Source organism: Cyanistes caeruleus, chromosome 2 (genome assembly GCF_971803275.1).
Source record: "Cyanistes caeruleus chromosome 2, bCyaCae1.hap1.1, whole genome shotgun sequence".
Taxonomy (NCBI): Eukaryota; Metazoa; Chordata; class Aves; order Passeriformes; family Paridae; genus Cyanistes; species Cyanistes caeruleus.
In genome coordinates, this window is record NC_141702.1 from 109065065 (window position 1) to 109082707 (window position 17643).

General features: G+C 47.3%; 1 protein-coding gene across 2 annotated transcripts in view; it reads right to left on the reverse strand.

The window, feature by feature from the left end:
- LOC147655111 (TOG array regulator of axonemal microtubules protein 2-like) overlaps window positions 1-17643 on the reverse strand; it is a 212846-nt gene that overhangs the window by 171703 nt on the left and 23500 nt on the right. The window contains exons 14-24 of one of the 2 annotated variants that reach the window (XM_086871540.1): window positions 16482-16614; window positions 14685-14790; window positions 13387-13622; window positions 11705-11857; window positions 10428-10545; window positions 9377-9480; window positions 7802-8006; window positions 6399-6615; window positions 5225-5311; window positions 3450-3739; window positions 2495-2824 (exon numbers count right to left, since the gene is read on the reverse strand). The exons of the other annotated variant lie outside the window; for it this stretch is intronic. Of the exons in view, the coding sequence (XP_086727666.1) occupies window positions 3504-3739; window positions 5225-5311; window positions 6399-6615; window positions 7802-8006; window positions 9377-9480; window positions 10428-10545; window positions 11705-11857; window positions 13387-13622; window positions 14685-14790; window positions 16482-16614 (1595 nt within the window). The 3' untranslated portion in view covers window positions 2495-2824; window positions 3450-3503. Of the gene's footprint in view, window positions 1-2494; window positions 2825-3449; window positions 3740-5224; window positions 5312-6398; window positions 6616-7801; window positions 8007-9376; window positions 9481-10427; window positions 10546-11704; window positions 11858-13386; window positions 13623-14684; window positions 14791-16481; window positions 16615-17643 lie in introns of those variants that run through there. 2 annotated transcript variants of the gene reach the window in all.

The following is a 17643-nucleotide window of genomic DNA, read 5'->3' on the forward strand; positions in this document are numbered from 1 at the left end:
ACCCCAACTTTCAAAATTTTGGACAAGAAATGGCCTTAAAGTAGCAAGAGCACCCCAACATTGGAGAGCCCCAAAAGGCCTCTTTTGGATCTGTGGGAAGACAACGTATGTAATGCTCCCCCAAAGTTGGGTGGGAAGTTGCACTTTGGGCATTATTAAGCGCACATTCTTCCTCCTTCCACAAATTAGTGGACCACATCTGGGGGTACCCCTTTACGATGAATTAAAAAGAAAAAGGAGACAGATACTGACAGGGGGAGCCCAAAGATGGGGGGAGGACAAATGGCCACCTGAGCAGATTGTAGCAACATATGGCCCTGCCACTTGGGCCCAAGATGTGTCATGGGGTTACAGAACACCTATTTACATCTTGAACTGCATAATTCTCCTACAGGCATTGATAGAAATAATTTCAAATCAATCCTCCCTAGCTATTGATTTGATTTCAGCACAATCCAGGCAGATGAGAACAATGATTTATCAAAACTGCTTAGCATTAGATTGTTGACAAGCTGAAGAGGGAGGGGTATGTGGAAAATTCAGCTCATCTGAACGCTGTGTCGAGATAGACAACCATAGTGAAATCATTAGAAACATTACAGCCAATGTCTGGAAACTAGCTCATGTTCCTGTGCAGAAATGGACCCCATTTTTCCAAGCTAAGTGCTGGGATAATATCTGGAATGGTGTCTGGTGGACAAAGGTGTTGTTAATTGCTGGTGGGTCACTAATAAGTCTTACTCTTTTTCCTTGTATGGTTCCCTGTCTAATCCAAACCATACACTACAGACCCTCACAGGATCACCAGGGTGGGCAGGGACAAAGCAGGCAATCTGCTTCATTGTGAACCACAACAGAGCTACATCCCAATGTGGGTTTAAGTAGCACGGTATTATCAAGAGCTCCTTTCCTGCAGGAGATACAAAAAGGAGGTACCAAATGATCTTCTTGCGAGCATGCACTAAAGAACTGATCCTGCTATCCTAATGAAGCTTTGGCTTTGGCAATTACACTCTTCCCATTCACCTTTTGACACAGACACTTCAGGTCTTCCCCCACACTCCTGCAATGCAGAGCTGGCAGTCACTGTTTCCCATTTACTGTTCTTCCCTAGATCCAGTATAGCAGTTGCTTTGAAACAAAAATCCCTGAGAGCTGGATATCTTGAAGGAGCATGAAATGCTAATTAGGAGTTCATCTTGGTAGCTACCCAGATCTTCACTTCCCAGTACTCTGAAGCACCATCGGGGGGACCATGCATCATTCCCATTTGTGGATGTTCATGTTTGTGGTGTGCAAGAGCAATGGCTTTGAGGGGGGACAAAAATGCCCCTATTCAAACTGAGTGTGCAAGGAGATGTGAAGTTCCACTGCTTTTCTAAGATATTTTAGAACGATCTAAGAGAATACTGCAGCATGGAGTGGGTCCCTCATTTTCTCTCCAGAGGAATCCCCAAAGGGCACATTCACTCTGCTGATGATGGCAACCCCATAAGCTCACAGAGTAGTTTTCCCTGCAACATGCCACCCTGCCTGGGCTTTACTAGGCCAGAACTAGACCCAAAGTTAGGCAACCACATGCAGCCATGTAACATGGAGTTTTTGCTTCAGAAAACCTAATTATCACGTTCACATGCATTTTCACCTGTAACATCAGAAGCTGGCAACCATGAGGACTTTGCTGTCAAAAGGTTCCAGTTTGCACTGGGCCAAGAAGTGGTTTTCCCAAAGGCAACCTAAGTAGAAATGTGAAGTGTAAAAGCCTCAAATGAATACAAAAGGAAGCAGTGAAAAAAAATCCTGGAAAGGTAGCACTGTTGATGAACATGCTGCCCACCAAGAGCTGGAGCTGAACCCAGGATTGCATGTTCCAGCTATGCAGGAATTCATTATGTTGGCAAGCACAGGTCCATGGTAACAAATGATCCCATACCCCTAGGCTAAATGGCACCCAGGTTGGAGTGTAGCTAGATTTGAGGAACCCTTGTCACCTGTTGAGCTCACAGTCTTCTGCAAACAAGTTACAAACAACACATTTGACTGATGTCCTGGATAAATGTACATATAGCTGACTTTTCCAAAGCTGTGCATCTTTTCCAGGGAAATAGTCAACCACTCCTTACCTATGAAATTGTGACTGAAGACACCTCTGAGCCAGATGAGCGTAAGATTGCAAAGGGGCAAAGCTTTGGGATTTGGGCACACTTCACTTTGTTTCTTTGCTGGGGCCTTTTGTGAGCACAGAATACATGTAGGTAGAAAACTTTTGACTATACAGGATCTTCTGGGTCTATTGTCCCCCAAACATGCCACTGGGTGGCCTCGTAATGCCAGGTCATGAAAAGCAGCACAAATGACACGAAAACCTGGCAAAAGAGGAAGAGGAGAGGCCCAGCAAGGAAAAAATGATCTGAGACATTGGGATATCAAGTAAGATGTACTCCCATAACCTCAGCACATCTCCCCTAGGCTAGCAGGTCCTAGTTTCACATTCTCTGCTTGTTTGTCAAAAATTTAGTTTATTTAAATTTAAAGAAAAAACATAGCTACAAAAATAAATATAAACAATTAAAATATATCATCACAATTTAATAAATACAATCAAAACACATTTATTCCTACGTAGATCAAAATATCAGAACATATGTACAGCTGTAACTATAAAGCCTAACACATAAATCCTATTCTTCAATCACTCTTAGGAGACGCAGAAGCTTCTTCCGGAGCTCCGAGGAAAGAGGGCACTTCAGGATGGGAGGCAAGGACTTTGTGGATAAGGACACACATGAAGGATGCAGAGAAAACTTCTTGGCAAGAGAGGAGCCTGTCAGATATGCAAAATGGAAACACAAAGTGTAACAGAGACTGCAGTGCAAACCTAAAGCCTCTGAAGCTCCAAATTCCATGGGGCACATTTCCTGCAAACTTCTAAAGAGCTGCACAGGGAAACATGCTCCTGCCTGCAGCCACTTGAGGCAGGCCAGAGGACACCCTGCCCCACTAGCACAGAGCTACCACAGGAACAGCCTGGCCTCTGGGCTGGCCTGGGACAGCCGGGAGCCCAGAGCCCTGGGCTTTGCAGCCATGGCTCAGCTGCACATGCAGCCTCCTGCTCCTGTCCCTGCCCCACAGCTGAGCAGCCCTACAGCTGCACGGGGCACTGGCAGCAGCACAGCTCATTGCAGGGGGCACATGCAGGGCAGAACTGTTCCCTGGGGATGAGCACAGGCTCTCTAGGCTGGCACAAGACCCTTGCTCCTGCCAGAGAGCAGCCCAGTTCCCCCCTCACCTGTGTGTGAGGCTGAGCCCTGCTCAGCCTTCATCTCGTTCTCAGTCTGGAGTTGCTTCAGGCCCCCCATGCCTTGACTAGGAAGGGCAGTGGAGGGAGCGGGGGTGGATGCAAAACCCTTCCTCAGTATTTTGTTGTTTTTGCACAGCCAAGAACTCACATCTGGAGGTGTCCAACTCAGCTCTTCGTCAGCTTCCTGGAGAGCATCAGTCCCTCACCAGCCCAAGATGCTGGAGAGGTTTTGCCGCACATGTGGAGGCTGGCTGGCAGCACACTTCCTCAGCTTGGTGCCCATCACCTTGTAGAGGGCAGAGGCAAGCTTGGTGACCACAGTGCGGACATTGGCGCTTCGCACGGGCAGCGCCTTGTTCCCCAGGAAGGACCAGAGCACGGGCAGGGCGTAGCGCTGGACGACTTCAGGGCTCCTGGGATAAACCCATTCCACAAGCACTGCCAGGAGAGAGACACAAGCTTCTTAACCACCAACCTGAATGCAAACTGGGATCTATTTCTAAGTTTTGCCTCTGGCTAAGATCAGAGAAAGAGCACACAGAACCTCTTGAGCCAGAAATGGGCAAAGCAGCTGATCCTCCCAGAAACAGAACCAGCAACCCCCCAGGATTAATTTCTCCAAGCAGGGCCTTGTAGCTCTGGCAGACTTTGTATTTTTATTAAACCATTTCATGATCTGTTTCTGCAGGGATAATGCCTGAATATGACAAATTGCCTTTTATTTCCATGGAGAAGTTTTCTAAACCCACACTGAAAATCTGGACATGCACCGCAGAGAGGCAAATGTGGGATTCCTAATAAAAAGGATGATTCCATTTTTGTGACCTTTGATGTCAAGTGCCAAAAGTCTAATCTGGCTCTTCCCTTTGCTCAGTGGCACACAGCAAAGGGCAGTACTAGACCACACTTCAAAACTCCAGCCCACCAGAGGTGGGTGCTGCTTGACACTTGGAGTAGAAACATCAGTGACTGGCTGGTGTCATTGGCAGAATGCTTTTGTGGCTTCCAACAAACAGCAGTTCCAAACCCCAGGGTGTCTTAGATAATGACCCAGACCCCATTGCCATGGCATCTGAGCATCTCCATGTTTTAATGGCATTTCCCCTCCCAAAGTTAATGGCATTTTTCCTTACAATGCACACTGAAATGGGGAAAGAGAGAGAGAAAACTGTTACCCAGGGGACTGCAATTTAACCAAAACATGAGTGTTTCCTCACATTGTGCCTGAAGCATCCTCTCTGCTCGTTTTCTGAACTGAACTATATGAAACACAGGAAAAGATTGACTACCAACAGGCTCCTTGTACCGCAGATTTGGCTGAGAGATCAAAAGCTGAAATGGCCTCGAGACCATTCTCATTTTCTAAACAGGCAAAATGCTGTGTAGGAGCCATTTATTACTCTGTGGTGGAAGAGACTTCATTTTCTCTATGCTGTTAATTCATCTAACTAAATCTGTGCCTCTGATATGTGTGTTGAGTTTGGACCTAAGCTGAGAGCCCCAGGCCCTGCAGGGTTCAGCCTCAAAACCTTCCAAGAGCAAAACAAGGATTCTGTGAGGACAAAACAAACTGATCCCCTGAAACAGCATTTGCCACCACTTTCCCTCAAGGGTCACAGATGCCCTTGAACTTCCAAGAGAGGAGCCAGCTAGGGTATTTTTAGCCCTTCCCTTTCCTGAAGGTGGCTTCTGAGATGTCCCAGTGAGAGCTCAGCCACGAGGCTGAGCACTGCCCCCGTCTCAGATGCTGCACACCACGGCAGCAGCCAGGAAAACCTGCCCAATACACCTGCCATGGGTGTTGGGCAGGAGGGACAAGCTCAGCAGGTCCTGATTTGGAGGAGCTACTCTACTGTCTATTCACAGGCATTCCCTGAACATTCTTCCTAGGAAGACCTCTTGGCTTAGAAGGGTTGGCCATACCTGTGATACGCTCAGTGACGTCCAGCAGAGCTTGGCCACTCAGTTGACTCCATTGCTGGCCAAACTCTTTCATCAGTGATACTTTATCTACAAGAGAAACACACATTTCTGCTCACTCTGAGGAGGTCATAGGAGAAAGGACAGTGGGGTGGGAAAGGGCAGGGGCAAGCCCATATTTTATACAATAAAGTCAATTTCTGCTGATTCTTGAATCCTTTTCTTATTTCCTTCCAGCCTCCTAGGGAGGGTTTTTAATTACAAGAGAAAAGCTCTCCTTGCACAATTGTAGATCCAAAGTTGTCTGCTCTACCAGGAGCTACATTAAACATTTCCCATCAGGGACTTCAAGAGTTCAATCACATGTAAGCAGTGAAAAGGGTTTGCATCCCAGAGTAAAAATGTGCCCCCCGTACTTGGAACAGAGAAAGGCACTGAGTCAGGCAGTTCATGAGGTCACAGAGCAGCTGAGGTGGAGAAAGTGGAAACTCCCCTGGAAGACCTGCCTTTTTAAAATTGATTTCTCAAGCATATTCCCCAGTGCGGCATTTTCAGAGCTGACATAAATCTGTGTAGCAAAGGAATTTGCAGCAGCCCTTGCCTAGGTAGCTATTTGCTACAGCCATCTTGCACCATGCAAAACAACATGTGGAACAAGGCATCATTGACAGCTGGATTTCTACCTGTTTCTTATAAGGAAATGAAGCTGCTGAAACAAAAGTTCTCCTTTGAAAAATAAAGCCAAAGAGGGAAGGTGGGAAATGGTCAGCTAATGCCTATAAATGTAGAGCCTTCCAGGAGGCTGCTCTGCAGAAGCTCTGAGGGGCCTGTGTCCCTTCATGCCAACAATAGCAAAGCTATTCACTTGGGAAGTTAAATGGGGCCCAAGCAAACTCCAAAATCCCCTTGGCTCTGAATTCTAGCAAAGCTGTAGTCCAGGACTTCCTCTTCAGACAAGCAGCACAGAGCCAAGGGCTCCTGGGACCTTTGGGAAATGCTGATGCACATTCAAGCCTGTTGGGGCACTGGTGTGTAAGGACTGCAGCTCCACAGCTTCTGGTGGATGTCAGCTGCAGTGTTCCACAGACAACAAGAGCTATCAAGGCTCTCAGCATTCTCTTGTGTGGCAGAGGCAGAGACACAGCTGAGGAGAGTCCATGTCAGGGGTCAGCCTTACCTAAATGAGAAATGGATTCTTCCAGAGCTTTCACAGCTGCAGAATGAACCCCGGGATCCTTCGAGTTCAGGTTCTTTGTAATTCCTTCCACCAAATGGACGATCACTGGGCTCAAGGCATCTTCCAGGATGCCAATGATTTCTGCCAGCACGTCCAGCGCCTTCTGCTTCACTTTCTTGTGGCTGTCAGATATTCTCAGGACAACATAATCAAAAATCTGTGGAGAAAACAAACAAAATGACAGCTGGATTACAATGTCCTTGTTTGAAGAGGGGATGTGAACATGTGCACTCAGCAATGTAAAAGATTGAATCTGATCCTTTTGGACAGGTCAGCACTTGCTTGCACAATTTCACTGTTTTCCTGGGGACCACTCACTGCAGTAGTTGCACAGCCCCATGCTGGTTGAAAGATTTTCATCTATTTTGAAGAGGTATGGGTGGGGAAAGAATAATTCCTATGGTGTTTCCCTCCACCTGTAAATATTTAAATTAATTCCATTTATTAATTCAAAAAGATGACCTTTGCTTTAGAAGTATGGAACCAGATATTTACAGAGCTCATTTTTCTGTACACTTGCCTCAAGTACTGAGGGCAATTTTGATATTGCCAAAACTATGGCTGGAGGAGATCTATGTTTTCTTTAGTCTGTCTCTATCTCTGTGTCTGGAGAAGTGCAGGGCTCTGATCAACTCTTCCAGGAACCACACCATTTGTCTAACTAACACGTAGGCTTCTGAAATTTATTGTGCTGTACAGCTCTTATTAGAGCAGGTTCAGTCCCTTGATAGCCACATTACAAGGCACCATTTACTGGAGAAAGGGAAAAAGCAGCTTCTGGGAGGAGAAGGCACAGATCTGTTCTTATTCATTTTCCTCCTTTACCAGAGAGAAGAAAAAGACCCCTCAAGAAGGCTGAGCATCGTCTTTCCCAGGAGGAACAGGGACAAGGATAGATATGAGTAACCCAGAGTTGTGCCTGTGCAAGACAAGGTGAAGTTCACAGAAGTATCCTTTAAAAAAAGATGGGTTTAAACCAACCCAGCCTGATACTACTCTTCCTCATGATAAACCATTTTTTATCAAGAGAATAATTGCCATGCTTTCAGTGCTGCTATTCCCTTCACTTAACCCAGCTGGGAGTAGGAGAGAGCAGAAGCTACAGCAGCAGCAAACTCTGTCATCATCTGATGAACAGCATCAATAGGCACCTGCCCAACAAATACAGCTGGACTGAAAGAACTTGTTCTGAAGCCTGGATCTGAATGAAATTTGTCTGTGTAAGAGGGACCAGCCTGGCCCAAACTGCCAGGATGTAGTGCCAAGACACACAGAATGAACTTCACTGCTCCAGGCTTGGGGAAGGAGCTAAAGGAAAGGAACAATGAAGATACCCTACATACTTGGACAATGTTAGTGGAGATGAGCTGGGGGCGAGTTTGGCACAGCTCGAGAAGGAATGCCAGTCCTTCCAGCCGTGTCTGAAACCCCTTGGCTTCCAGGAGACTGTAAAGCTTCTGGAGCGGCTCCGTTTCTTCCACAGCTGGAGGTAACGTGACCTGGGCTTTTGCACGGTGGAGGAGGCGTCCCTCAGAGGTAGACTTCACCCTGGAAAATAAAACCAAATTAGAACTTGGTGGTGATAATACCTTCAGTTAATGGAGAGCAAAACATCTCGAGGAGCATCCCTAATGATGTGATTTCCAGCTAGAAAATCATGAGGCTCTGAAAAACAACGTGGACCTCATGACAATCATTACAGGAGACAATCTGCGAGTAACATTCTCACCAGTGCTCACTCAGGAAAACCAAGGATGAGATGTATCTGATCTACCTTCAGATGGCTTCCCAGGCACAAAGGTCTCATTGCTTTGTGGGGAAAGAGAATTTAAACTTGCAAGTTTAAATGCCTCCTCATAGGGGACATGTGTGTCTTATAGTAAGGAAACTCATCGCTCTGGAGAAGTGTCTCTACAGCAGGCATGACAATCTGTAACAGTAGCTCAGATGCCTCTGAATAGATGAACAGGGGCATATGTGAAGGATCCAGGAAATCAGTAACAGAGATAAAAACAGAAGGCAGACATCCCAGCACTATGCTAACTTTATGTTTGCTTCCCCAGAGACTAGATCCACAGCTTAACAAACCCACAGGGAACAATTCTCCTGCATCAACCTGTCTCTTCCCTGAGCATTCCAAGTTCCTAGCTATGCTACTGAGGCATGTGCTCACTCTTCTGCCACCACTGAGCATGACAGAGCTAAAGAACTTTCCTCTGTTATCACAGGAGAACAGGTACAAGTAGCTCTACCCCTGGCAGAAAGGACAGCAAGGACCAAATTGCTGTCTTAAATTTGGACTGCAGCACAGGGGGAAATAAACCAACATGCAGTCCATCAAGCAAACAGTGTGAAGGACAGGAATATCATAACAAAACATCCACATTGAGACACCTGTTGACCAATGTCGCTTAGGAATTGCCTTGATACTTACTACTCAAACTTGGTACTGTTTGAGAGTAAGAAAGGCATGAATCAGCCAGGCCCAACAACTTGCATGGGAGCTGCTTGTTTGGGGAATGGCATCTTGTTTCCTGACTGGGACTTCTCATCAAGACACCAATCTGAAAAAGACTCCTCTCTGATGAAAACAACCAACCCTGATTGAATTTACTTGTCCCAAGTCCGGCAGCAGAGACACAGCCCTCTCCATGCCTCCACAACACTGCCCTTGCCAGTGCACTGCATCGTCTGAGCCACAACCAATGGGTGTCTTTTTGTTACCCAATTTCTGTGGAAACCTCTCCAGAGAAGCTGTGTTCAGTGTAATGCAGAAGTAGCCAATTTTTATCATGGAGCATTTGTAGGGAATGGAAACCATCTCTGGCACGGGTCATCTCCCCCAGAAAGATTTTCCTGAGGAAGGACATGTAAAGCTTGTCACGTGCTTTGTCCCATCTAACAAAAGTGCTCAGTACCGTTTACTAGAAGGCAATGTGGCCTGGGGCTTCTTCGAGGAATCGCTGCTCTTCTTCACCGGCATCTTGACTGATGGGCCTTCACCCTTCTGGCTTTCCATCTCCTACAAAGACATAAAGAAACCCCATGACTCTTTAGAAAATGCAATAGGAAACTTCCTGTTTAAAACACAAGTTAAAACCTCAGGATCACGGCTACCAAGACTTAGGGAGACATTTCCTAGCTTACGGAAGGCAACAGACCAGAGATTCAGTAATGCCAACTCTTTGTTCTCAATAGCCCAAGGCAGGTTATGGGTGCTGCCATACTGAGCAGCACTCTAAAATCCCAAATTCATTAGGCTTGAGCAGAAATGGGAATAATTCAAACTGGTAGGCAATGAGTGTTCTTAAAGGAAGCAGCAGAAAAATTTGGATCCGCTGGGAGCTGGCCCATTGTGTTGGAAGTTGATTCAACACTCGCTCTCCCTGTCCCTCCACAACATCACGCTCCCTTCTATAATGTAGATAAGAAGAATAAAAAACCCCACAAACAAACAGATGGTTTTCCACTGGACGCTGCTGAATTCACCAAGCTTCCTCCAGCTCCACAGGGCTTGGCAGCAGGACAGTATTCCCAGCAGACAGACAGGAATTGCAGTAATCCAGATTGACATGTACATCTTTTGTATATTTGGAAATTTTCCTGGCACTACTACATCCAGTGTCTTTTGCAAAGACTCTGTTATCTTCAGAAGCACTATTCGCATTTAATTCCTTTACTGGGGGCACAGTAGGGAGAGCATGGTGAGGGGTTACACTTAAATGAAAACCCTTTTTCTCCTCTTCCCCTTTCCCCTTTGTGATATTCAAAATATTCAAAACCCCACTTTTTCCCTATGAATATCAGTCCCTTTGTAGTCTGCAGATGAACAAGCTGAGGATTAACTGCTCATTCCCAGGAGCAAAGTGATTCAGGAGAATGAGATAAAGACTGATTAGGTATAATTGATCTCATATAAGCATTGGCAATCCTTGCACAAAGGAGACATTTCTCCTGCCAAGCACTTACTTTCTTCTTAATTCTTGTCAGAATATCTTCCAGGTCACGGGTAGAAACAGATTTCTCCAAAAGCCTTTTAAATTTTGGGTGACTTAGCATCATCTTCACCATCTCCTGTCCATAGTGCCTAAGGATCAAAGGAAGGGAAAGAAAGAAAAGTGAACAAACATAGGAAGAGTGTTAACAGAAGAGGCTGATACCTTAAACCCATCAGGTGCAATCCTTGCATAAGAAGGCATTACCTACTCAGCAAAGAGAGACATTTACCTCCACTTGTCGCTGCACAGTGCTGTCAGCTGAACACAAGAGGCAAGAGGAGAACGTGGGGCAACAGAAAATACCATTTGATTCTGAAACTGTGTGTGTGCTTCTGTGGGATCAATGGATCCCAGGGAACAATCAAAACACATCTGCTTGGTTGTCAGAGCCCATTAACAGTGTCTTGCTGCCACTGCACAATAATTTGCCTTCATTTAACAGGCAGGGAAGCCAGGACAAAACACCTCTTGCTTCCTATTGATTATTCTATACCATATGTATGGACAGGGGCAGCTAGTTGCTCCTGTGTTCTTGGCAGCTATTAATGGGAATTTACACATCAAAGTGAGGGGATTTTGGTGGTTTGGGTTGATTTTGCCACTCAGAACCTGCAGTGCTCTTCAAGAACAAATTTGGAGGTAATTTAGCCACAGATAACAGCATTATAGATTTCTTCAGAATAGGTTTAGAAAGACTGAATACATTGGCTAAAGACCCCTGAAGTATTTCTAGGAAAATCTTAAGTTAATGAGAAATATGTATTTGGGATCCTTCAGTGATGAAAAGTAGGCAACACTTTGTCTTTGTATGGTGCACCTAAGGCCAAACAAAACTGTTAGTCTGGCTAATCTGAGCTCTTTTGATCTCAGTCAAGAATTCTTCAAGTCACAGGAAGCTGGCAATGCTCCTTCTTGCTGGACAACCTCAGGTTACCCAGTACAGTCATTTCCCTGGGGAACCCAGAGCACTGGTCACAATACCAAGGCTGACAGAGCTCAAGAAGGGTTTGGACAATGCTCTTGGGCACATGGAGTGTCTCTTGGGGTGTCCTGCACATGGCCAGGAGCTGGACCTGATGACCCTGATGAGTCCCTTCCAACTCAGCGTATTCCATTATTCTATGCCCCTTATCCACATGGAGAGGTAACATATTATTTCCTGTTGTTTCTACAATTTTGTGGGTTTCCCTTTTAAAGCCAGACACCAAAGAGATTTCGTGGTTTAGGAGGTGAAATGAAGATCATTACCTTGTGTCCTTGTGACAGTCCTGAGCAAGCTTCCCTGCCACCTGTGCCAGGTTCTCAGCCCTGGGTGTGTCTGCAATCTTCGTGACTCCAATTTTCCCCATCAAGGACAGGAGGAGTTCGGCCGCACACTTCCGCACCTGGACGTAGCGGCTCCTGGGAAGAAGAGAGCAAACACTGGGACACAGGGAGAAGGAGGCACAGCTGCACAGGCCTTGGCCAGAGAATGCTCCCTGTCCTTGCTGGGCAAAGGAGGCCTGGGTTCTCCCTGCAACTTTAGACACCTGTAGGAGGTTCTGTCCTCAGATAAACACAAAGTTAGCATTGCACAGAAGGAGTGCCTGCAAGGAAGAGGGAGGAATTCAGTCTCCCTGCATTATCTGATACTCAATTTCTTTCCCAAAAATTTCCCTGAGAAAGATTAAAAAATAGATTACATATGAATAATTTAGAAATTAATGACAACTCATGCTGACCCATCAGAGGCACCCACTACACAAAGCAGCAGAAGCAGGACTGAGGCTCTTTCCTCCCATTTACCCCCAATTCTAGAGACCTCCTGTGAAAAACAAATGCAGGGAAAATGCCCCATGATTTGGGGCGTGAGGTTGCAGAATATCCAGCAATGCTGCCTGTTCCTTCTGTGAGGCTTGGCAAGGGATACATCTGAATGTTTTACCCTATTCCAAAGCTGAGGAAGGGGTGGCAGGCAGTTCAGTCAGGTTGTTCTGTTCTAGAGACTGTCTCTTGGGAACTATCAGGCCCAGCACCAACACTTAAGGCAGCATTTGCTTCAGCTGTCCCATGGCAGTCATCCTGTGAAGGTGCCTATAAAGTGATTCATCATCTCCAAGCTAACATGAAACATCAGTTTGAACAGAAAGTAAAGCTCTACGGCCAGGACAGTCCTACAAGAATCCTTTTGGCAGGAGCTGCACCTGCTGTGCTGTCTGTGCCCCACCCAGCACATTCTCTTCCATGTGCTCCATGCCCCAGCAAGTCCCCTCCTTCTTTCTCAAGCTAATGGCATAATGAGGATGCATGGTTTGTCCCAGGGCCTCTGTGCTTAGCGCTGTGAAATATCAAAGAGCGCTCACAGCTACAACTTCAATTGTCACTCTTCCCACAAAAGCACAAGGCTCTATCCTTAGCCTTTGCAGGCACTTTCACTTCCCCACCATTCACCAGTTCTGGGAAGCTCTGACAGGCTGGGAGAATTCCAGGAAGCAGCAGGAAGCTGAGTCAGAGGAGGTTTAGGTTGGATATGAGGAAAAGGGTTTTCACCCAGAGGGTGGTTGAGCACTGGAACAGGCTCCCCAGGGCAGTGGTCACAGCACCAAGCCTGACAGAGTTGAAGAAGCATTTTAACAACAATCTCAGGCACTTGGTGTGATCCTTGGGGTGTTCTGTGCAAGGCCAGGAGCTGACCTCGATGCTCCTGATGGGCCCCTTCCAACTCCCCATATTCTACAGCTCTGTGATTCTGTGAACTTATAGGCTGCAGGAGGGCAGAAACAGGTGACAAGAGGAAAGAAGTGAGGTTGATGGGGGAATGAAGTCCCTGACTTCACAGAAGATGCAGGATGCAGGAGCCTTCCCTCCCACCATTCCCATTCTGTCTCTCATCCCTTCCCCCACGCACACACTAGAAGGTGAAGAAGATCACTAGAAGAAGAAGAACCTACTTGGCTCCCCTGTCCATGAGAGCAGCCAGTGCTCGTGCAGGAGTCACGTTCTCCACCATGATCCCCAGGGTCTGATTGGCTGCTTTCTCCAGAAACTCTGGGGAATTCCAAACCATCTGGAGAAGGACCCGAGCAACCTCATCCACCACGGAGTCCATGTCCTTCTTCAAGGCTGCAAAGAGCTCTCCAAGAGTGACGATTGCAGAGTAGGACACCTTGGAGCGAAGGTTGGTCACCTGGGGAAGTGATGAGAGAAACATAAGAATCACCTTGAAAAGAAAACCAGTGGCCTTAGACAACAGTCCCTGGAAATGACAACACGTCCTGTGGATGCTAAATGCTAAAAGAAGGGAACAGAGCCTGTGTGAAACCAAGTCACAGTCTTCTCATTCTGGCCTGAGAAAGCATAAGAATCCAAACAGTCCTTGGTAAAGGACAACAATCTTTATAGGCGGTGTTTAGGAAAACAGTCAGAGGCTGATGTTACACTTAACCAATGAAGGTAGATGTGTTGCTTTAATGACCAATGAGAGTTTTACTTCTCAGGCTTTCTCTAACATGTCTATAAAAGAAGATCAAGAATAAGAAACTTTGCTCTCCTGTTCAACACACAAGAGTCTGTCGTGCTTATTGCCATCCCCAGTACAGCAACACACATCCCACTCTGTCCGGGGGAAGATAAAAGCATAATAAGAGCAGGAGAGCACAAGCACAGAAAAGCATTTACTCTGGCACCAGTTTCTGGCCTCAGACCTGCTGACAGCAGGCCTAGAAAAAAAATATTTCACTTAAGACTTCCAAAATGTGCACTACTTTGATTTTAGGCCCTTCTACTTGAAAAACAAACAAATTAAAGGAAGGGCTTCTTGCAAACTATAAAGGCCCAAGTCATAACAACAAAGGAGTCATGTGCTCTAGTCCAAAAAAGCAACACCATCAATCGAAGGACTCTGACCAGAAACAGAAAACACAGGCTCAAGTCTACAGAAATTTCCAGTCTTGAATTACAGCTCTAGCAGAGGTTAGGATCCTGGTAAATAACATAATTAATGTCTCAGTTTGTGCATTTGCACCTTGCTTTACAAGGACACCTCACTCAAAGATGAGTGTCAGACAGCCAACCTACCAGGAAATACAGCTACATGCACACACTGATCCTAGCTGACAGACATTAGAAATACAAGGTCTAGAAACAGAAATGAAGGCAATCCCTGAGCACACATGGACATGAACATGCACATATCTGCTCTACACACCATGTATGAGGTACGGGGAACAATTCAGAAGAATGTTCTCACCTCGCTGGTAACTGCCAGGCAAACATCACGAAGTCTACAAAGCACGACTTCTGAATGGGACCCAGCCAGCTGTCCGATGCTGGAGAGCGCCTTCTCCTTCAGCTCCCTGAAAGGCAAGTCCCAAAAAGATTGGTTTTTCTCTCCACCCAAGAACTAGGCAGCACCCTCTGAAATGACCAGGCTGGCAGCTCAGTGGGACCTCAGCGGGAGGTGCTTTTCAAGGAGCACTTCAGGAAATTGTGGAACTCGTGGCCACAGGATGCTGAGGCTGTCAAAAGCACACACAAATCCAAGAGGCAAAGAGAGGGGTTTCAGAGTCTTCATTTGTGGCCATTTTACAAGACAGCCTTTCTGAAACCTCTGGCCCATGAAATCCGTGTTTCACTGCTTCTTAGAAGCTGTGAGACCGGACCACGCAGCTGTTTCCTGTCACCTCCCTGTTCCTGCCCCTGAGACACAGTCCCATGGGGCTGTTACTGGGGCTTTTTCCTTCTTTACCAGCCCCAGCAGGCAGTTCAGCAGTAGGAGACTGCACTGGCACTCTGGAGCTGACTTTCCACTCTGCAATCCAGGCCTGTCTCTCACCCACTCCACTTCTTTTCCTCCTTGCCCAAAAAAGCAGCAGGATGTCCCAGAAGATTCCACACCTGGGCAAGAACAGCTAAAACTCTGGCAAAGCCCGCTACCTAAAACAACCCCCACAAGAGCAATATGTTATTTAAAAGGTGCAAACAACTCCATCTCCCAGCACCTGCTTTGTGCAGGCCCTCAGCTACAGGCAGGTTTGTGAGGCATCAGGGCTGCAGCACAGGGCTGGTGATCGATCCCACAGGAACCCCTGATGTCACCCAGACCCCCCCACACCTCCAGAGGCTCTCTGCACCTCACAGGGCACCAAGGAGAAATGGGGAAGAGAAAGCAGAAGATAAGGAGCAAAGCAAAGGTGACTGCACAAGGAGATGCATTGTGGCAGATTTTTCATGTTTATCCCAGTGTGAGTGGAGTCCTTATCCCCGTGTGAATGAAGCATCCACCAGTGAGTGGATGCTAACCCAGACATCAAAAAGACAACCAATACCTCCCAACATCCATCAGGTTAGCACCTCTGGGCCTCCTTCTGTCTGTGTCAAATTTTGGGACAAAATGTGAGTTTTAACCAATTATTTCAGGCCCATATGATGCAGTGAGAAAGAAAAAGTTGAATTCCAAAAGATTCCTAGAGGATTCTATTTCTTTTTCCTTCTCTTCTGCCATGAGACCTTCAGGAGTAATGACAGGCTGAGGGACTTGAAAGCACAAGTCAGGCCATTTCTCAGGAAGAGGAACTCCCTGGAGCTGCTTCTGGCATTCACAGCAGGAGGTCCCAGGGAGACCCTGTCACCTGCCATTGCTGTCAGCAGTGGGGCCAGAGAGAAGAAATCTTACTCAGTCCCACTGGACCAGTGCTCCAAGGCACCCAAATCTCTACACTCAAAAGTGCTGCCATCCTGCTTCTGCCTTCAGCCAGCAAATCATCTTGTCCCACAGCTTTCTCTCTTCCCTCAAGATTTCCTCTGCAGCTCCATGGAGCAGCAGGCGAAGCAAGCAAACAGCAGGGACCTGCTGCAGCTGGAGCACTGCTGCAGACCAAGGCCAAGAAAAGGCTGCTGTCAAATCTTTATCCTCTCACGTCTCTGCAGTGGTTTCACTGGTGCCCCTTGGCCCTCTGGGCTGTCGAGGCTCAGAGGCACTAGCAAGATCCACTTCTGAGCTACCTTAACGCTAAGAGGGAGACAGAGTGAACGGGGCCTTTCTTACCAGTCATCGCTGCCCAGCAAGGACAGTGCCTTGAGCAAGGCCTGCTGTGGGTCACAAGTGGCTGTGTCCTTCTGCCAGTTCCCACGCAGTGGCTCCTCTCGACGCTTGGCACCAGAGGCCGTCTGCGAGGTCACTGTGAGGAGAGGGTCAGCCATGAGCGCTGCAGCCCCGGGCAAGGCACCCCGCCATGGAGCGGCCTGCAGCCCCATCTCCCAGCCAGGCTTCCGTGTGGGACAAAGTGGCACTGGGACAGACACTTCCCTGCTGCCTGGCTCCTTGGGCTGCTTGCTTTCTCCCAGCCCCCCCAGCTGGGCCCAGCTCCAGGCTAAAGCTGACAGCTGCCCACACAGCGCCAGCTGCCAAGTGCCACAGCTACCACAGGCAGCGGCAGCTTCCTGAGGCCGCAGAGCTCCCACTGCCTGCCAGACAGCGCCCACCAGCAGGACTTGCTAGCCCAGGAGGGAACCCCTCAGCTGCCTCTCTTGTCTCAGCGCCCTGATTTCCCCCAGCCCCGACGACAGAGGCACTCTGCAACTCCCTGAGGAAAGACCTGCAGCTGCCTCGCCACAGCACCAAGCCCAGCCTGAACAACCCAGCCCTGCTGGGCCCGGCTGAATCCCCACGGAGCAGCTACCAGGGAGCAGCGATACCTGACCCTTCACTCCTGACAGCGCCTCTCTTCCCATTGCCTTCAAATCTTCTAGACAGCAGACAGCTGACTGCACATACATTGTAGCCTACTGTTGCCCAGGGAGTACTTTATGGATTTTGTTCTTTCCAAGCATCATGAGTCTTTGCCCTTTCAGAGGGACACACTGGCTGTATTTCAAAGATGCTGAAGTGAAATTTCTTTGTCATCAAATGGATGTGTTTGTGAACTCAGCAGTGCCTAAGCCTTCACTTGAGGAAAAATGCCATTTCCAGTCTAGACAGTTGATATAAAAGCCTTCCAAATGCAAACTGAGGATAAAAATATGCAAATACAGCTGCAAATTGTTGCCAGACACATGCTCTTGATAATCAGGTGTTCCAGGCTTTGCCTTAATTGAATGTTTTGGTATGGAAAAAAATGTACAAGGTATTAGAAAAATCAGATGATAAATGCATGTCTTATGAAACCCAATTGTCATCAAAAGCACTGTGCATCCAAAATTTCATGTCA